We start from the raw sequence: 14,247 nt of genomic DNA on the forward strand, positions 1-14,247 counted from the left end.
TTGGGGGCTCTGCAGAGGGCCGCTGGCTCCTGGGCTAAGGGGAGGCTTCCTGTTTGCACCGGGTGACAAAGTCCTGTCCCACCGACAGCTCTGGGGGCTGGCGAGGGCAGGGTTGGCTTCTCGGTGGCTCTGGATGGATCTCCTCTGACCTCACACCTTCGTTCCCGGTCCTGGTCTCCTTTCATAAGGTCACCAGTCCTGCTGACCACATTTAGTTGCTCCTGACGGGCCCATCTCCCAGGACAGTCCCAGTGGGGGTAGGGCTTCAGCAACGGATTGGGGGCCCAATTCAGTCTGTAGTGAGGGCCTGGCCCTTGATTAATAAACCAGTTGGAGAGTGGAGACCCCAAGAGGTGCGTTCCCCGGGGTCAGAAGGAGCTGCGTGTGAACGATCCTATACAAGTGGGACCGTGGCCCCAGGATGGAAGTGGCGAGGCGAGATGGGCCACTGCCCCAGCGGGCACTGCGGGGCCTGGGGAGCAGCCTGGCCTCACCTGACGGGGGGACGTGAGCTCTGGTCAACCCTGGGAGCTCCGGTGCTGTTTCTCGCCATCCGTGGCTTGGGCCAGGAGGGCCTGAGGGAGAGCAGCCCTCTGCAGCCGGGCCCCCACCTTGATTTTGCCTGAACCTCAGCTTTCCAGGCACCAGACAGCTTCCCACTGCGCTGTGCAGGGCCCCTCGCCCTGCGGCCCCCCCACCGTCCCAGCTTACGGGTCCGTGTCTGGGAGTGACTGAAGACACTGGGAGTCCTGAATCACAGCCAGCAACCGCACCCAGCAGCCGGTCACTCTGAGCATCCCTCTGCAAAGGTTGCGGTCTACACCACAGGACCAGTGGACACACCCCTGACGCGCTTGCGCAGTGTGGAGTCAGGGCAGAAGATGGAGGAGGACCAGTCCAGGCTCAAGAGCCCTTTCCAGGCCTTCGGGCTGGTGCCCACCTGCTCACTCTCACCTTCCTCTCGGGGCCTCGGGTCAGCCCTGGCCAAGGTGGCCTCATTCAGCACTTCACCGTGCTCGTCCACCAACTGGTTCCCTTTGAAAGGTGACAGAGCTGTATGTTCCCCCGCTCTCTGGAGACTTCAGCGAGGAGGACGGATGGGGGAATTGACATGTTAACCACGGGACGAATTAGCTGGAGGGTGTGGAGCAAGTTTTTAACATTTACTATCTAATTGCAAAAACACGGGGCGGCTTTAGTCTGGAGAATGCAGAAGAAGTGTAGAAAAGAAGAATCGCGTAAAATGGCACTGCCGGGGGACGGCTGGTGAGCACCTCGGCCTGTGCCCCCAAACTTGAGTCTCTTTATCAGAGCACGGGCAGAGCAGGTCTATCTGCCCCCCCCCCCCCCCGAGGCCCCTACCGGGCCTGGCTGTGTCTGGCTGTGCCTGGCTGTGTCTGGCTGTGTGTGCAGGTTCTTGGCGAGGAAGGGGACCCACTCTGGGGCTGCTTGGCCCCCTCCCCTTGGCTGGACCGTAACTCATTACCAAAGCCCCTGTTTGGGGACCTTGACATCACTGCTGAGTTTGTCCCTTTCTTAAAACATCAGCAGCAAACCCTCGTGTGTGTGGACTTTGGTGTGAGCCTTGGCTTTTCCTTTGGGAGCACCGGCTGGTGCAGAGGACTGGATCTGGGTTCATCTGGGCTCTGAGTAGTGACAGGTCCGTGTCAAGCCCTAGGAGAGTCGAGCCTCTGGCACATAAGGCCACAGCGAGCTGTGCTCTGCTCTGGGGGCGGCTGGCCACCCGGGCCCTAGGCTCCTGTCTGACCAGCTTGGCGGAGGTGGGCCTGGCGGGCTGGGAGTGCTGCAGGAGTCTCCCACCTGCTCAGGACGGGGTCCCCTGGGTCTGGCCAAGAGCCCACCTGGACTCAGCAAGACGGGGAGTCTCTCATTTCCCCACCATCTGCCGGATCCCACTCCCAGGCCCCACTCAGTGGCTGCAGGAGGTGGTGTGGCCTGGCAGTGTCCTCCCAGGGGAGAGGACTGGGCATGGCCTTGGTAAACCAGCCAGGCTCTGGGGTAAGAAGGGGGAAGCTCTCGGGGAAGGCGGCAGCAGGAAGTGGCCCAGGTTGGAACCCAGGCAGCCTGGCCTGGGGCCACAGAGCCAGCTCACTCCAGTCCACGGGAGGTCGGGTTCTGCAGGGGACTCCGCCGTGAGCAGGACAGGGGGAGCATGGGCAGAAGTGCATGATGGTAAGTGACGGAGTGACAGTGATCCGTGACCGTGGAGAGTGGCCTACCAGGGGAAATGGGTGCAGGCGGACTGTGGTGCAGCCCGAGGAGAAGGGGACATGCGGAGGCAGCCTTCTCTGTGAGCGCAGGAGGGACAGGCTGCTGTCTGTCCTGGGGATGCGCTGTGGCTGCCAGCAGGGGCGGGGGTGCAGAGGAGGGTGGCCACCAGGTGGGACCTGGCCTGAGGTCTGTCCAGGCCCTGGCCCTGCAGTGGGCGGGCGCAGGTGTGAAGTGTGCTGACAATGGGCGGTGTGCCGAGGCAGGGTGACCCTCGAGGCTGGTGCAGGTTGGCCGAGTGGCCTGTCAAGAATGTGGGAAGAGTGGACTTTAGGGGCAGGGAGTCAAAAGCTCAGGTTTGAACACAAGAAATCTCCAAACCCAAGAACCTCAGGAGACTAGCAGCACAGCCCAGTACCAGGTGCAGCCTGGTCCCTGGCACCTGGACAGTACTCCGGGCTGCTGGCTACTCTCAGTGCCGGCTACTGCCATCCCTGACCACCTCGCCAGTCGGCAGGGCCCCCGCAGCATCCTGCTCCCCACTGCTGTTTCATGACCTGGGCCTCCCGGTACGATCTCCCCCAGGGAACTATGAGCTGCGGCTCAGGGCTGGAGGGAGGGGCCTGAATACAGTGAAGCTACAGCGATGCAGACATGAGAAGAGCAGGTGCCAAGGCCCTGGGGCAGACTGAGGCTTCGTGTGTGGTGGGGGTGAGGAGGAAGAACGGCAGGGGAGGATGCAGAGGCGGACTAGGGGTGGATCCTGGGGGCCACGAAGACAAGCAGTGAGAACGTGGCTTCCCTGTGATGGGCACAGCCGACCCGGAGCAGACCCTTGTTGAGAGCAGCGGGGAGCTCAGGGGCAGGGATCAGCCTCGGGGCCCCTGCAGGTGTCTGAGCTTGAGACGCGGCTTGGCAAGGGTGGAGGAGGCGGCCAGCCTGGGACACGGTTTGAAGCTTGGCGGGCTCCTGCTGCGGCTGCCCTGGATGTGGAGGGGAGAGGACTCGCCGACACCGAGCGTCCTCTGGAGGATCAGCTTTGGCTTTTGCTGGCACAGCCCTGCGCTGAGCAGATTTGGGGCGCACGGGAAGGTCTGGGTTGGACGGCCGGCAGTGCCGTGAGAGCTGCGCCTGCTCAGACATCAGGCCCGACTACCAGCTCTGGGGCGCGTGACTCGGGATGCCAGCTTCCCACTGTGTCCCGAGGTGCAGACGGGCCGCCTGGTTCTGGACAATTGTCCTCTGGTGCTTTCTGACCCGTCACGTGACCTTTGACCTCTCTCCCGGCTGTAAAAAGCAGGGTTGGCGGTGCTGCCCTCCGGGGCCCCTTCCAGCCAGAGGCTCTGGGAATCCAGGAAGTCCCGATTTAGCCGTGTGGCTTTGGAAGCTGGCAGCAAGCAGGGGGTGGAATCCGGAAGGCCCTGGCCATTGTGAGCCCAGTCTAGACGCCGGACGGAGGGACGGGGAGCCACCAAGGCAGGCAGAAGTGAAAGTCCCTTCCGCCGGCCCCGCCCCCTGGGAAGCAGTGACCAGCCTCCTTGGCACCCCCCTGGCTGGGCCAGGCCGCTATTGTCCTGCGTCCAGAGTCACCGGCCAGCCCAGTGCTTCCTCCTCGATAGATAACGCCGTCGGCCTGCAGGGCCAGCCCGTGCCCGCTGCAGCGAGCGCCAGCAGGAGCGGGGTGTGGGGGGCTTCGCCAGGGGACTCCCGAGTGTTGTGAGTTTCTGTTTGTCACTGTGAATCCCGTGTCGTCGGGGCCAACGTGGCAGTGACTGCTGCGTGGGGAGGGCACCAAGTGTGCAGGCCGCCAGGGGACATCCCGGCCGCGGACACAGTCCCTGCAGCAAGCTCTCCGCCCAGCTGCACAGGAGCGTTGCCCAGGTGACCCTCCCCGCTCTGGGGTGCTGTGGACCCTGGTACTGAGACCCAGGTCTTCCCACAGGAGCCGGGCAGCAGCATGGTCTGAGGCCCCCAGCTCGGAGCCGGTGTGAGACTTCGCTCTCAAGCTTGAGTGTGGGTCCAAGCACTTGGGGATCAGGTTGGAGTGCAGTGGACCCGAGCAGTTCTGGGCGGGACCCGTGTTCTGCATCACCTCCACCCCCAGGGCACCCTGGGGCAGCTAATCAGCTGCTGCTCAAAGCCCCTGCAGGCTCCAAGCGCTCCCTGAAGCCGACCAAGGGGGGGCAGGTTCTCCCAGGGACGGGGCGGGCATCAGAATGCTACCGGACAGGAGAGAAGCAGAGCTGGGCGCGAGGGCTGCCCTGTGCGTTTGGGATGCCCACAGAGGACTGGCTGAGTGGACGGGGCAGGGCTCTGCATGACCTCCAGGTGCAGGGGTGTGGCTTCCAAGCAAGCTCCGCCATAGGCGCGAGGTGCCGGTGCCACTCACCCTCACGTGGTGTCCAGGGCAGGGCTCTAGCTCTCCAGCCCTGGGCTCCCATTGCCATGTCCGGGTCCCGACCTTCCTCAGCCCCAGGATGCCACTTTAGGCCACATTCTTCCACCAAGGTGCACCGTCCCCTGCAGAAGGAGCCCTGGGAGGGGCAGCAGCAGAGGCAGCAGCTCCCGGGTCTGGTCAGGGCTGGGCCCAGACAGACCACTGTCCTTCTGCTCCTCACTGCACACCCGCTGGCCTCCCCAGCCAGGATGGGGCCCCGGAGGACAGTGCCAGCTCTGTGGGACCATAGAGGACATCCTGGAGGTGTGTGGATGGAGAGCCCACCCAGAGGCCCCGCGTGGCCGGTCACTAACACCTGGAGAAGGGCGGGGCGTGGGTCCAGGAGAAAGAGCCCTGGACGTCCTCGCAGGGGTCCTCCCCTCACTCGTGACCCCTCCGTCTTCAGTGGTGCACAGAGGCGCTGCCTCCCGGCCCTCAACCACCAGGGCTTCTGCAGCCGGGGAGCCCTGAGGACGGATCTCCTCTGAGGGCAAAACTGGGAGCCACAACCCGAGTTAAAGGTTGGAAAATCCTAGTGGATGCAAGGTGACGGGGTGGCCCTCAACCTGGGGAAGCTGTAGGAGCCACCTCAGCCCTTCCTGTCCCAGCGACCCAGTGCCAGACCACATGCACACGCACACACACACACACACACACACACACACAAGCACACACAAGCACACACACATGCATACACACCCACCGGGGGTGAGCAGGACAGTTGCCTGGTTTGATGATTCTGTATCTTCTCTTTCCTAAACAAGCCTCACCATGAATAGCGCTAAGATAGGGTCAATTAGATGTCCCTGCCCAGGCTGGCGAGCGCCCCTCGTGGACTGGAGGTTCTGTGGTCAGCTGCAGGCTTCCCTGGCCCCTCCTGGCCTAATGAGGCTGTGTCCACTCGCAGCTGCAGCCACGTTCTCTTTGCACCATGTCGGTGTATCTTGCATTCGAAGCTCATGGCAATGTCACTCTGTGAAGGGACGTTTTTCCAGGTGGGAGGAGACACCCTCAGTGCAGTCCTGGACGGTGTCCCAGGGCGAGGAGTGGTCCCACCAGGACTGGGCCACTCTCCTAGCTCTGGACTGGGGGTCGCTGTCGAGCAGCAGGAGACGCTGATGCAGAGGTGGGGAGCCTGCTGTGGGGACGTGGCCTGGGAATCCCAAGGACGCGGAAGGGGCCGCTCTTCCATCCGCAATTGCAGGGGCCAGGGAGAGGCACAGCCCGAGGGCTCCAGCCCGGGCTCCCAGCAGAGGCGGCCAGAGCGTCCCTCGGAGCTCACTCCCCCGAGGAGGACTCCGGCCAGGCCTTGGGCAGCCCTGGCAGCCACGCACGGCTCGGCTGGTGGTCCCCATGCTCCCGGGAGCCAGCGGGATCCTCCCGGCCTCTCTCCATGCTGGCTGCCCTGTTACCAAGCCGGGGAGCCTGGGGAGCTGGGCACTGGAGCCCCCGCTCCTCCGGGGGGAGCTGGCAGCCCCCCGTGGTCTGTGCACTGACTGTCACAGGGTCCTTGGGGATGGGGAAAAGCCATGTCCATAGACATCCCTGCTGCCCATGGTTCTCTGAAGACGGGAGAAGGAGAAAAGGGAGCTGATCTGAAGCACCAGGGGACGGTGGAGGTACTGATGGCACAGACGTCACCAAGCACCAGGGAGAGAGCAGCAGCTGAGGCTGGAGGTCAGGGAAGGTCACAGAGCCAAGCGTCTGGTGAGAATCCAGCGGGTGACAGTGCCAGTTCTCTCATGCCACCTGAGTTCTACCTCAAACAAAGTAACAAGCACAGCTGGGCCACTGGGAGGCCACCAGGGGCCGAGTCCTGGCCTCGTGCTGGTTGGAGAAGCCCTCTCCTCGCCTCACCGACTCGGGGCGTCTGTGCCTCCTGGTGCGGGTTCACTGCTGAGAGGCGTGCCCAGCAGGGCGTCCCTGTGGGACAGGGAGCTCAGGGAACGAGGCTGACAGACGGTGGCATGGGCAGCCTGGGCATGTGGCGAGGGGGCGCCGACACTCGGAGTTTGGTTGTGAGGAGGAACTTGGGGCCAGCAGCACAGCTGGGGCACATCAGGATGCCGCTGGCCGCTCTGGTGTGGGAGCAGCCCGAGGGCTGTCACCGCCCCTCTGCCGACTCCGCTGCCTCGCACACGAGGTCCGGGCCGAGGCTTGGGCAGGAGAGACCTGTGCCTTGGGACATGCACAGGGAGAAACGTGGGTGCTTTAGGATGCATAGGGTTTGCAATGGAGAGAGCCAGCAGCCACTGTGTGAAGCCCTCCCCACACGGGCACCTGCAGCAGGGGAGGCAGGACTGGGGATCCCCTGGGCTCCGGGAGGGCAGTTCATTCCCTGGGGAGCAGCAGCTCAGCGTGAGCAGCGTTGGCACCGCACCTTGAGGACACTTCTGTCCACGGGAATGAAGCTCTGCATCGGGTAAGTGTGCCCCAGGGACAGGGACAGGGACTGGGGAAGGCACGGGGCACGCCAGACCCCCAGACCAGGGTGGTCAGACCTGGGGGGCGGGCTTCTTGAGTCATCTCCACATTCGTTTAGAAACTCAAGTGGCCACTCAACTTGGAGCATGGACCCCAGCCGCGGAGGAGCTGTCCCAACGGCAGCCCCCAGATCAGGACAAGCAGAAACCAGGGAGGCGAGGCTCGGGACCCCACCCAGGACGGGCACCATGCAGAGGTGCAGAAGCACATCCTGTCGGGAGGCATGGCCCACAACTGACCCAAGGGACGCTGCACAAAGTCCAACCCCACATGCCCACGAGGAGCTCAGTCTGCGGATCCCAGGAGGCTTCACTCTGACTCAACATGGCAGCAAGCTTACGGCCCACTCTGAAAGGGAGTCAGTGCCTGTCTTCCAGCTGGACCGAGGCCTTCCACGTTGTTGACCAGTTTCAGCCGGGATCTGTGGGCCAGGCAGGAGCACTATGGCGTCAGAGTCCAGTGGAGAGCTTGTCCTAACCACACCAACGAAAGCCGGTCACCATGAGTGCCCGGCACGGCTCTAGCTCTCCCATCCCTCACTTGCCATAGGAAATATCGACAAACCGCCCCCCACTGAAGGGCCGAGGACTCGCGGCCTCCACGCGGACTGTGCGTCGAGCAGCTGATTACTAAAACCACACGCTGACTGTGGCTTAGTGACGTCTGTGAGATGGCTCGGCTTTCTGAAGTGAGACTTGCTTTTCACTTGTTTCACATTTGTAGTTTCACGCTCTTTGCCTGAAAGAGGGATCCCCAAATTGCATGAGGTTTGGGCTCAGGAGACCTGGATCTGTGGGTGGCGGCAGAGCAGATGGACCCTCGTCTGGGTGAGTCACTTGAAGGAGGACGGATGGGAAGTGAAGCTGCTCTGAGACTGGACGTGGAGGCTCGCCGTGAGGCCCAGCCGAGGCCGCAGGGCCGGGCAGTGGGTGTCGGGCCTGCGGGGCTTGGCTATGGCCCTTCCGTGAACGCCACCGGCTCAGGTCCATGAAGCCTCGCTCCCACTCAGGGCCCCAGCCTCCTGCAGCATCTTTAAAGGGTTAGAAACTCACCTGAAGAGGTGCCAAGGGGCAGGAAAGTGGGCACCCGTCCATGGAGCTCTGGAAGCACCTCCCGGGAGGACGCAGCCTGCAGTTGTGCTCCCGACACTCGGGGGTCCCTGGACGGCAAAGGCACGGGGCAGCGCTGTGGTCCTCAGTGGTGACGGCCCGGCTTCTGAGGTGCGGCCAGAGCTCAGCGAGGGCCAGGTCAAGAAGCGAGGGTCCCATCAGGAGGAGCCCGAGCTGCAGGCAGTCCACTGTCACCTCCAGATGGGCTGCAGAAGGAGGCAGCCCCGCCTCCCCAGGCCCCGAGGAAAGACCCAGGCCACCGGAGTCATGTGACGAGTGGGGGCGAAGCACACGGGCGGTTCTTTCCACGGAGCCTGGGCCTGCGCCTGGTGTGCAGCTGGCATGGTTCCCCTCTGACCCCACCACTGAGCTTCCCAGAGGGCCTCGGGAGACCTGTCACATGACTGTGTGTTTGGGGCTTTACCGTCCTCTACACAGTGAGGCGAGGCTCTGAACCCCACGGGAGCCCCATGAACTGCTCTCTGGCCGCGGCAGAGGCCAGAGTTCCAGGTGTGCTGGAAGGAGACAACCAGACACGTTCAGGCGGGCCTCGGTTGTCCATCCCGGGACAGAAGCAGGCTTTATGGAGGACTTGTCTCAGCCACGCTGGCCACGAGGGCAGAGCCCGGCTTGGCCCCGGCCTCACAGACAGGGCCCCCCGTCTCCTGGGCACTCTCGGGAGAGAGCCGACGGACTCTCCATCCACAGGTGGACTGGGGGCGTGGGTTCCCTGTGCCACACCAGGCTGCCTTGAGGAGGTGCTGCTGGGACCAGACCAAGTGACCAGGTCCTAGTGGACGATTCTCTCTGGGGCTGGAATCCATCCTTCGTCCCCCCCCAGCCTCAGGTCCTGACCGGCGTTGTCCCCTCCCCCCAGTCTCTTGATCCTGCTTCTTCTCCTGTGGCTCTGGAGTCACCTCCTCAGGGGGCCTGGCTGCCCTCCTCCTCGTGCCTGACTGTCCCGCCGGCACCTCCTGGGCCTGGGGCTTGCCCTTTTATTTCCACAGGGTCACGGCGGCTCTTGTTTTGCTGTAGGTTTCTAGATTTTCGGGCCTGGGATTGCTGAGAAGGGATCTCCGACCTGAGTTAGGCTTTGGGGCCTTCGGGGCCCATCCCAGTGACCAGGGCCCACTTCCTTGGGGCTGCCTCCCTCTGCCCAGGGAGCCGGTACCTGACCTAGGTGCCACCGTCCCTGTCCCTCATCAGCAGCTTCCCACCAGGACCTCCTGGGGCTGGGCCTGAAGGCCCCTGGAGCTGCCAAGTCAGCACCTCAACCCACACAGGCGGCTGGATCGGGCCATGAAGGCGGGGTCCGCCTGGGGTCACCCGCGCAGGGCGGTGGGGCTGGAGTCCATCCTGGGCGTCACCAACACCATCACCATCACCACCATTACCACACCATCACCACCATCACCACCACCACCATCATCACCACCATCACCACCACCACCATCATCACCACCATCACCACCACCATCATCACCATCACCACCATTGCCACCATCACCATCATCACCATCATCACCATCATCACCATCACCATCACCAACATCAACATCAACATCACAACCATCACCATCACCATCACCACCATTACCACACCGTCACCATCACCACCATCATCAACACCATCACCACCACCATCATCACCATCTCCATCACCATCACCAACATCAACATCAACATCACCAACATCAACATCAACATCACCATCAACATCAACATCAACACCACCATTACCACACCATCACCATCACCATCACCATCACCACCATCTCCATCACCATCACCATCACCACCATCCCCATCCCCATCCCCATCACCATCACCATCACCACCATCACCATCACCATGACCACCACCATCATCACCATCTCCATCACCATCACCAACATCAACATCAACATCCCCATCCCCATCCCCATCACCATCCCCATCCCCATCCCCATCACCATCACCATGACCACCATCACCACACCATCACCACCATCATCACTGGGTAAATGTCACTTGGTTCTTGGGCTGCCCCATATGGGTCAGCAGTCAGACACTTCTGGGAGGAGCTTCATAGGAGTCACCTCCTCTTGGCTCCTCTTTGCACAGTTAGAGGGAGCCAAGAACTTTATGCACCAGCTGCAGCATCACCTCTGTCCCCAGTTGTGCCCGAGCCTGACCTCACCAGGCAATTACAGCTGTTTTCACTGTGCCAGTGGCTTCCAGCCTCCACCCCAGGCCTGCTTTCCACACAGGGTGGATTCCCATGAACTCTGCTCTTTATGACCAGCTGGTTCCGATTAGAGATGAACCAATAAAATGTGGAGTAATACAGTCGCAGCGTGTTCCCAAATGCAGCACTTTTCCATGTGTTTTGATTTATTGGTCGACCAACAACTCCCAGCCCTTTGACAAGGTGGATTCCATACTTCACGTACTTTGTTTATTTTGATAAATGCAGCCTTTCAGAGATTCACAAAGGGCCAACATAGGCTTGATAAAGGTGTGTGTGAGAGTTGGTCTTGGTGTATGCTCGTGAGGTGAACTTGTGGGGTGTGAGACTGCGGGGTGTGAGGACGTGGGTGTGATCATGTGTGAACTTGTGGATGTGAGAACATGTGTGGACCCATGAGTGGGTGTGTGTGAGTATGGGTGTGAGCATGTTCAGGTGTGTGCAGATGTGCAACTCCCTGGGCAGGGGCTGGCTCTCCTGCACTGGGCGCTTGAGTCTCTGCACAGTGCTCCTGTGGGTGCTCCTGTGGGCGCTCCTGTGGGTGCTCCTGTGGGCGCTCCTGAGGGTGCTCCTGTGGGCGCTCCTGGGGGTGCTCCTGTGGGCGCTCCTGTGGGTGCTCCTGTGGACGCTCCTGTGGGTGCTCCTGTGGGCGCTCCTGAGGGTGCTCCTGGGGGTGCTCCTGAGGGTGCTCCTGTGGGTGCTCCTGTGGGCGCTCCTGTGGGTGATCCTGTGGACACTCCTGTGGACACTCCTGTGGGTGCTCCTGTGGGTGCTCCTGTGGACACTCCTGTGGGTGCTCCTGTGGACACTCCTGTGGGTGCTCCTGTGGGTGCTCCTGTGGACACTCCTGTGGGCGCTCCTGGGGGTGCTCCTGTGGGCGCTCCTGTGGGTGCTCCTGTGGACGCTCCTGTGGGTGCTCCTGTGGGTGCTCCTGGGGGTGCTCCTGAGGGTGCTCCTGGGGGTGCTCCTGAGGGTGCTCCTGTGGGTGCTCCTGTGGGCGCTCCTGTGGGTGATCCTGTGGACACTCCTGTGGACACTCCTGTGGACACTCCTGTGGGTGCTCCTGTGGGCGCTCCTGTGGGCGCTCCTGTGGGTGCTCCTGTGGACGCTCCTGTGGGCGCTCCTGTGGGCGCTCCTGAGGGTGCTCCTGGGGGTGCTCCTGAGGGTGCTCCTGTGGGTGCTCCTGTGGGCGCTCCTGTGGGCGCTCCTGTGGACACTCCTGTGGACACTCCTGTGGACACTCCTGTGGACACTCCTGTGGGTGCTCCTGTGGACACTCCTGTGGGTGCTCCTGTGGGCGCTCCTGTGGGTGCTCCTGTGGGTGCTCCTGTGGGTGCTCCTGGGGGTGCTCCTGAGGGTGCTCCTGAGGGTGCTCCTGAGGGTGCTCCTGTGGACACTCCTGTGGGTGCTCCTGAGGGTGCACCTGTGGACACTCCCGTGGATACTCCTGTGGGTGCTCCTGTAGGTGATCCTGTGGGTGCTCCTGGGGGTGCTCCTGGGAGTGCTTCTGTGGGTGCTCCTGGGGGTGCTCCTGTGGACACTCCTGTGGGTGCTCCTGAGGGTGCTCCTGAGGGTGCTCCTGAGGGTGCTCCTGTGGACACTCCTGTGGGTGCTCCTGAGGGTGCTCCTGTGGACACTCCTGTGGGTGCTCCTGAGGGTGCTCCTGTGGACACTCCTGTGGGTGCTCCTGAGGGTGCTCCTGAGGGTGCTCCTGTGGGTGCTCCTGTGGACACTCCCGTGGGTGCTCCTGTGGGCGCTCCTGTAGGTGATCCTGTGGGTGCTCCTGGGGGTGCTCCTGTGGACACTCCTGTGGGTGCTCCTGAGGGTGCTCCTGTGGACACTCCTGTGGGTGCTCCTGAGGGTGCTCCTGTGGACACTCCTGTGGGTGCTCCTGAGGGTGCTCCTGTGGACACTCCTGTGGGTGCTCCTGAGGGTGCTCCTGAGGGTGCTCCTGAGGGTGCTCCTGTGGACACTCCTGTGGGTGCTCCTGTGGACACTCCTGTGGGTGCTCCTGAGGGTGCTCCTGTGGACACTCCTGTGGGTGCTCCTGAGGGTGCTCCTGTGGACACTCCTGTGGGTGCTCCTGAGGGTGCTCCTGTGGACACTCCTGTGGGTGCTCCTGAGGGTGCTCCTGTGGGTGCTCCTGTGGACACTCCTGTGGGTGCTCCTGAGGGTGCTCCTGAGGGTGCTCCTGTGGGTGCTCCTGTGGACACTCCCGTGGGTGCTCCTGTAGGTGATCCTGTGGGTGCTCCTGGGGTTGCTCCTGTGGACACTCCTGTGGGTGCTCCTGAGGGTGCTCCTGTGGACACTCCTGTGGATGCTCCTGAGGGTGCTCCTGTGGACACTCCTGTGGGTGCTCCTGAGGGTGCTCCTGAGGGTGCTCCTGTGGGTGCTCCTGTGGACACTCCCGTGGGTGCTCCTGTGGGCGCTCCTGTAGGTGATCCTGTGGGTGCTCCTGGGGGTGCTCCTGTGGACACTCCTGTGGGTGCTCCTGAGGGTGCTCCTGTGGACACTCCTGTGGGTGCTCCTGAGGGTGCTCCTGTGGACACTCCTGTGGGTGCTCCTGAGGGTGCTCCTGTGGACACTCCTGTGGGTGCTCCTGAGGGTGCTCCTGAGGGTGCTCCTGAGGGTGCTCCTGTGGGTGCTCCTGTGGACACTCCTGTGGGTGCTCCTGTGGGTGCTCCTGTGGACACTCCTGTGGGTGCTCCTGTGGGCGCTCCTGTAGGTGATCCTGTGGGTGCTCCTGGGGGTGCTCCTGAGGGTGCTCCTGAGGGTGCTCCTGAGGGTGCTCCTGTGGACACTCCCGTGGGTGCTTCTGTGGGTGCTCCTGTGGGTGCTCCTGTGGGTGCTCCTGTGGGTGCTCCTGTGGGCGCTCCTGGGGGTGCTCCTGTGGGTGCTCCTGGGGGTGCTCCTGGGCGTGCTCCTGTGGGTGCTCCTGGGGGTGCTCCTGGGCGTGCTCCTGAGGGTGCTCCTGGGGGTGCTCCTGGGCGTGCTCCTGTGGGTGCTCCTGGGGGTGCTCCTGGGGGTGCTCCTGTGGGTGCTCCTGGGGGTGCTCCTGGGGGCACTCTTGTGGGTGCTCCTGTGGGCACGGTGGCCTGGGCAGAAAGGAATGGCACCCTCAGTGCCTCCTAAGCAGCTGCTCTCCTGTTCTCCAGGTCTCCCTTGAAGGTGGCGGTGACTCAGCAGTCCCCGGGCAGGACTTGCTGACTGTCAACACAGGAGATTTTAAAATGAAGTCCAGCCATGGCCTGGGAGAAGTCCAGCAGGGTTCCAGATGGCATGGAGTGGCCTGGGGCAAGTCCACCAGGGTAGGATGCTCTGGGACCCTCTCTCAATCCAAGCAGACGGGTGATGGGTGCTCTGCAGCCCTTGCTCCCCAGCCCGGCCGGGCTCTGTGGCTGGCACCAGAAAACAGGGTCAGGGAGCCTTAGGAGAGTCCTGGAGCCTTCTGGGGAGGTGGGCTGAGCTTGGCTCTGTGGACTCTGTTCAGAAGAAGAGCGAGGTGGTCTCGGACGCGGACTTGCACTGTGTGCTGGAATCACGGGAGCAAAGGAGCGTGACACACGGGAGCGCTGTGAGCGACCAGGTGTCTTTCCTTCATTCAGAAAACGAGGCACTGGGGGAAGCAGCTGTCGTGAGCTCCCGCGGGCGGGAGGCAGAGAGCCAGCCAGCCCTGAGCAGAGAGACCACCAGGTGGGGGCACTTGGCGAAACAGCCCTGTGGGAGATGACCAGGGAGAGGCCACAATGGGGTCAAAGCTG

The 14,247-nt window shown here is 62.8% G+C and overlaps 1 protein-coding gene across 1 annotated transcript; it reads left to right on the forward strand.

Moving 5' to 3' along the window:
* Positions 1 to 3,715: 3,715 nt before the first annotated feature.
* Positions 3,716 to 10,590, forward strand: LOC120887983 (uncharacterized). Its single transcript, XM_078032788.1, has 2 exons — positions 3,716 to 7,088; positions 7,209 to 10,590. The coding sequence occupies exon 2, from the start codon at positions 9,559 to 9,561 to the stop codon at positions 10,537 to 10,539; it is 981 nt and encodes a 326-aa protein (XP_077888914.1). The 5' UTR covers positions 3,716 to 7,088; positions 7,209 to 9,558; the 3' UTR covers positions 10,540 to 10,590.
* The last annotated feature ends 3,657 nt before the right edge of the window (positions 10,591 to 14,247 follow it).

This window comes from Ictidomys tridecemlineatus, chromosome 15 (assembly GCF_052094955.1).
Source record: "Ictidomys tridecemlineatus isolate mIctTri1 chromosome 15, mIctTri1.hap1, whole genome shotgun sequence".
Taxonomy (NCBI): Eukaryota; Metazoa; Chordata; class Mammalia; order Rodentia; family Sciuridae; genus Ictidomys; species Ictidomys tridecemlineatus.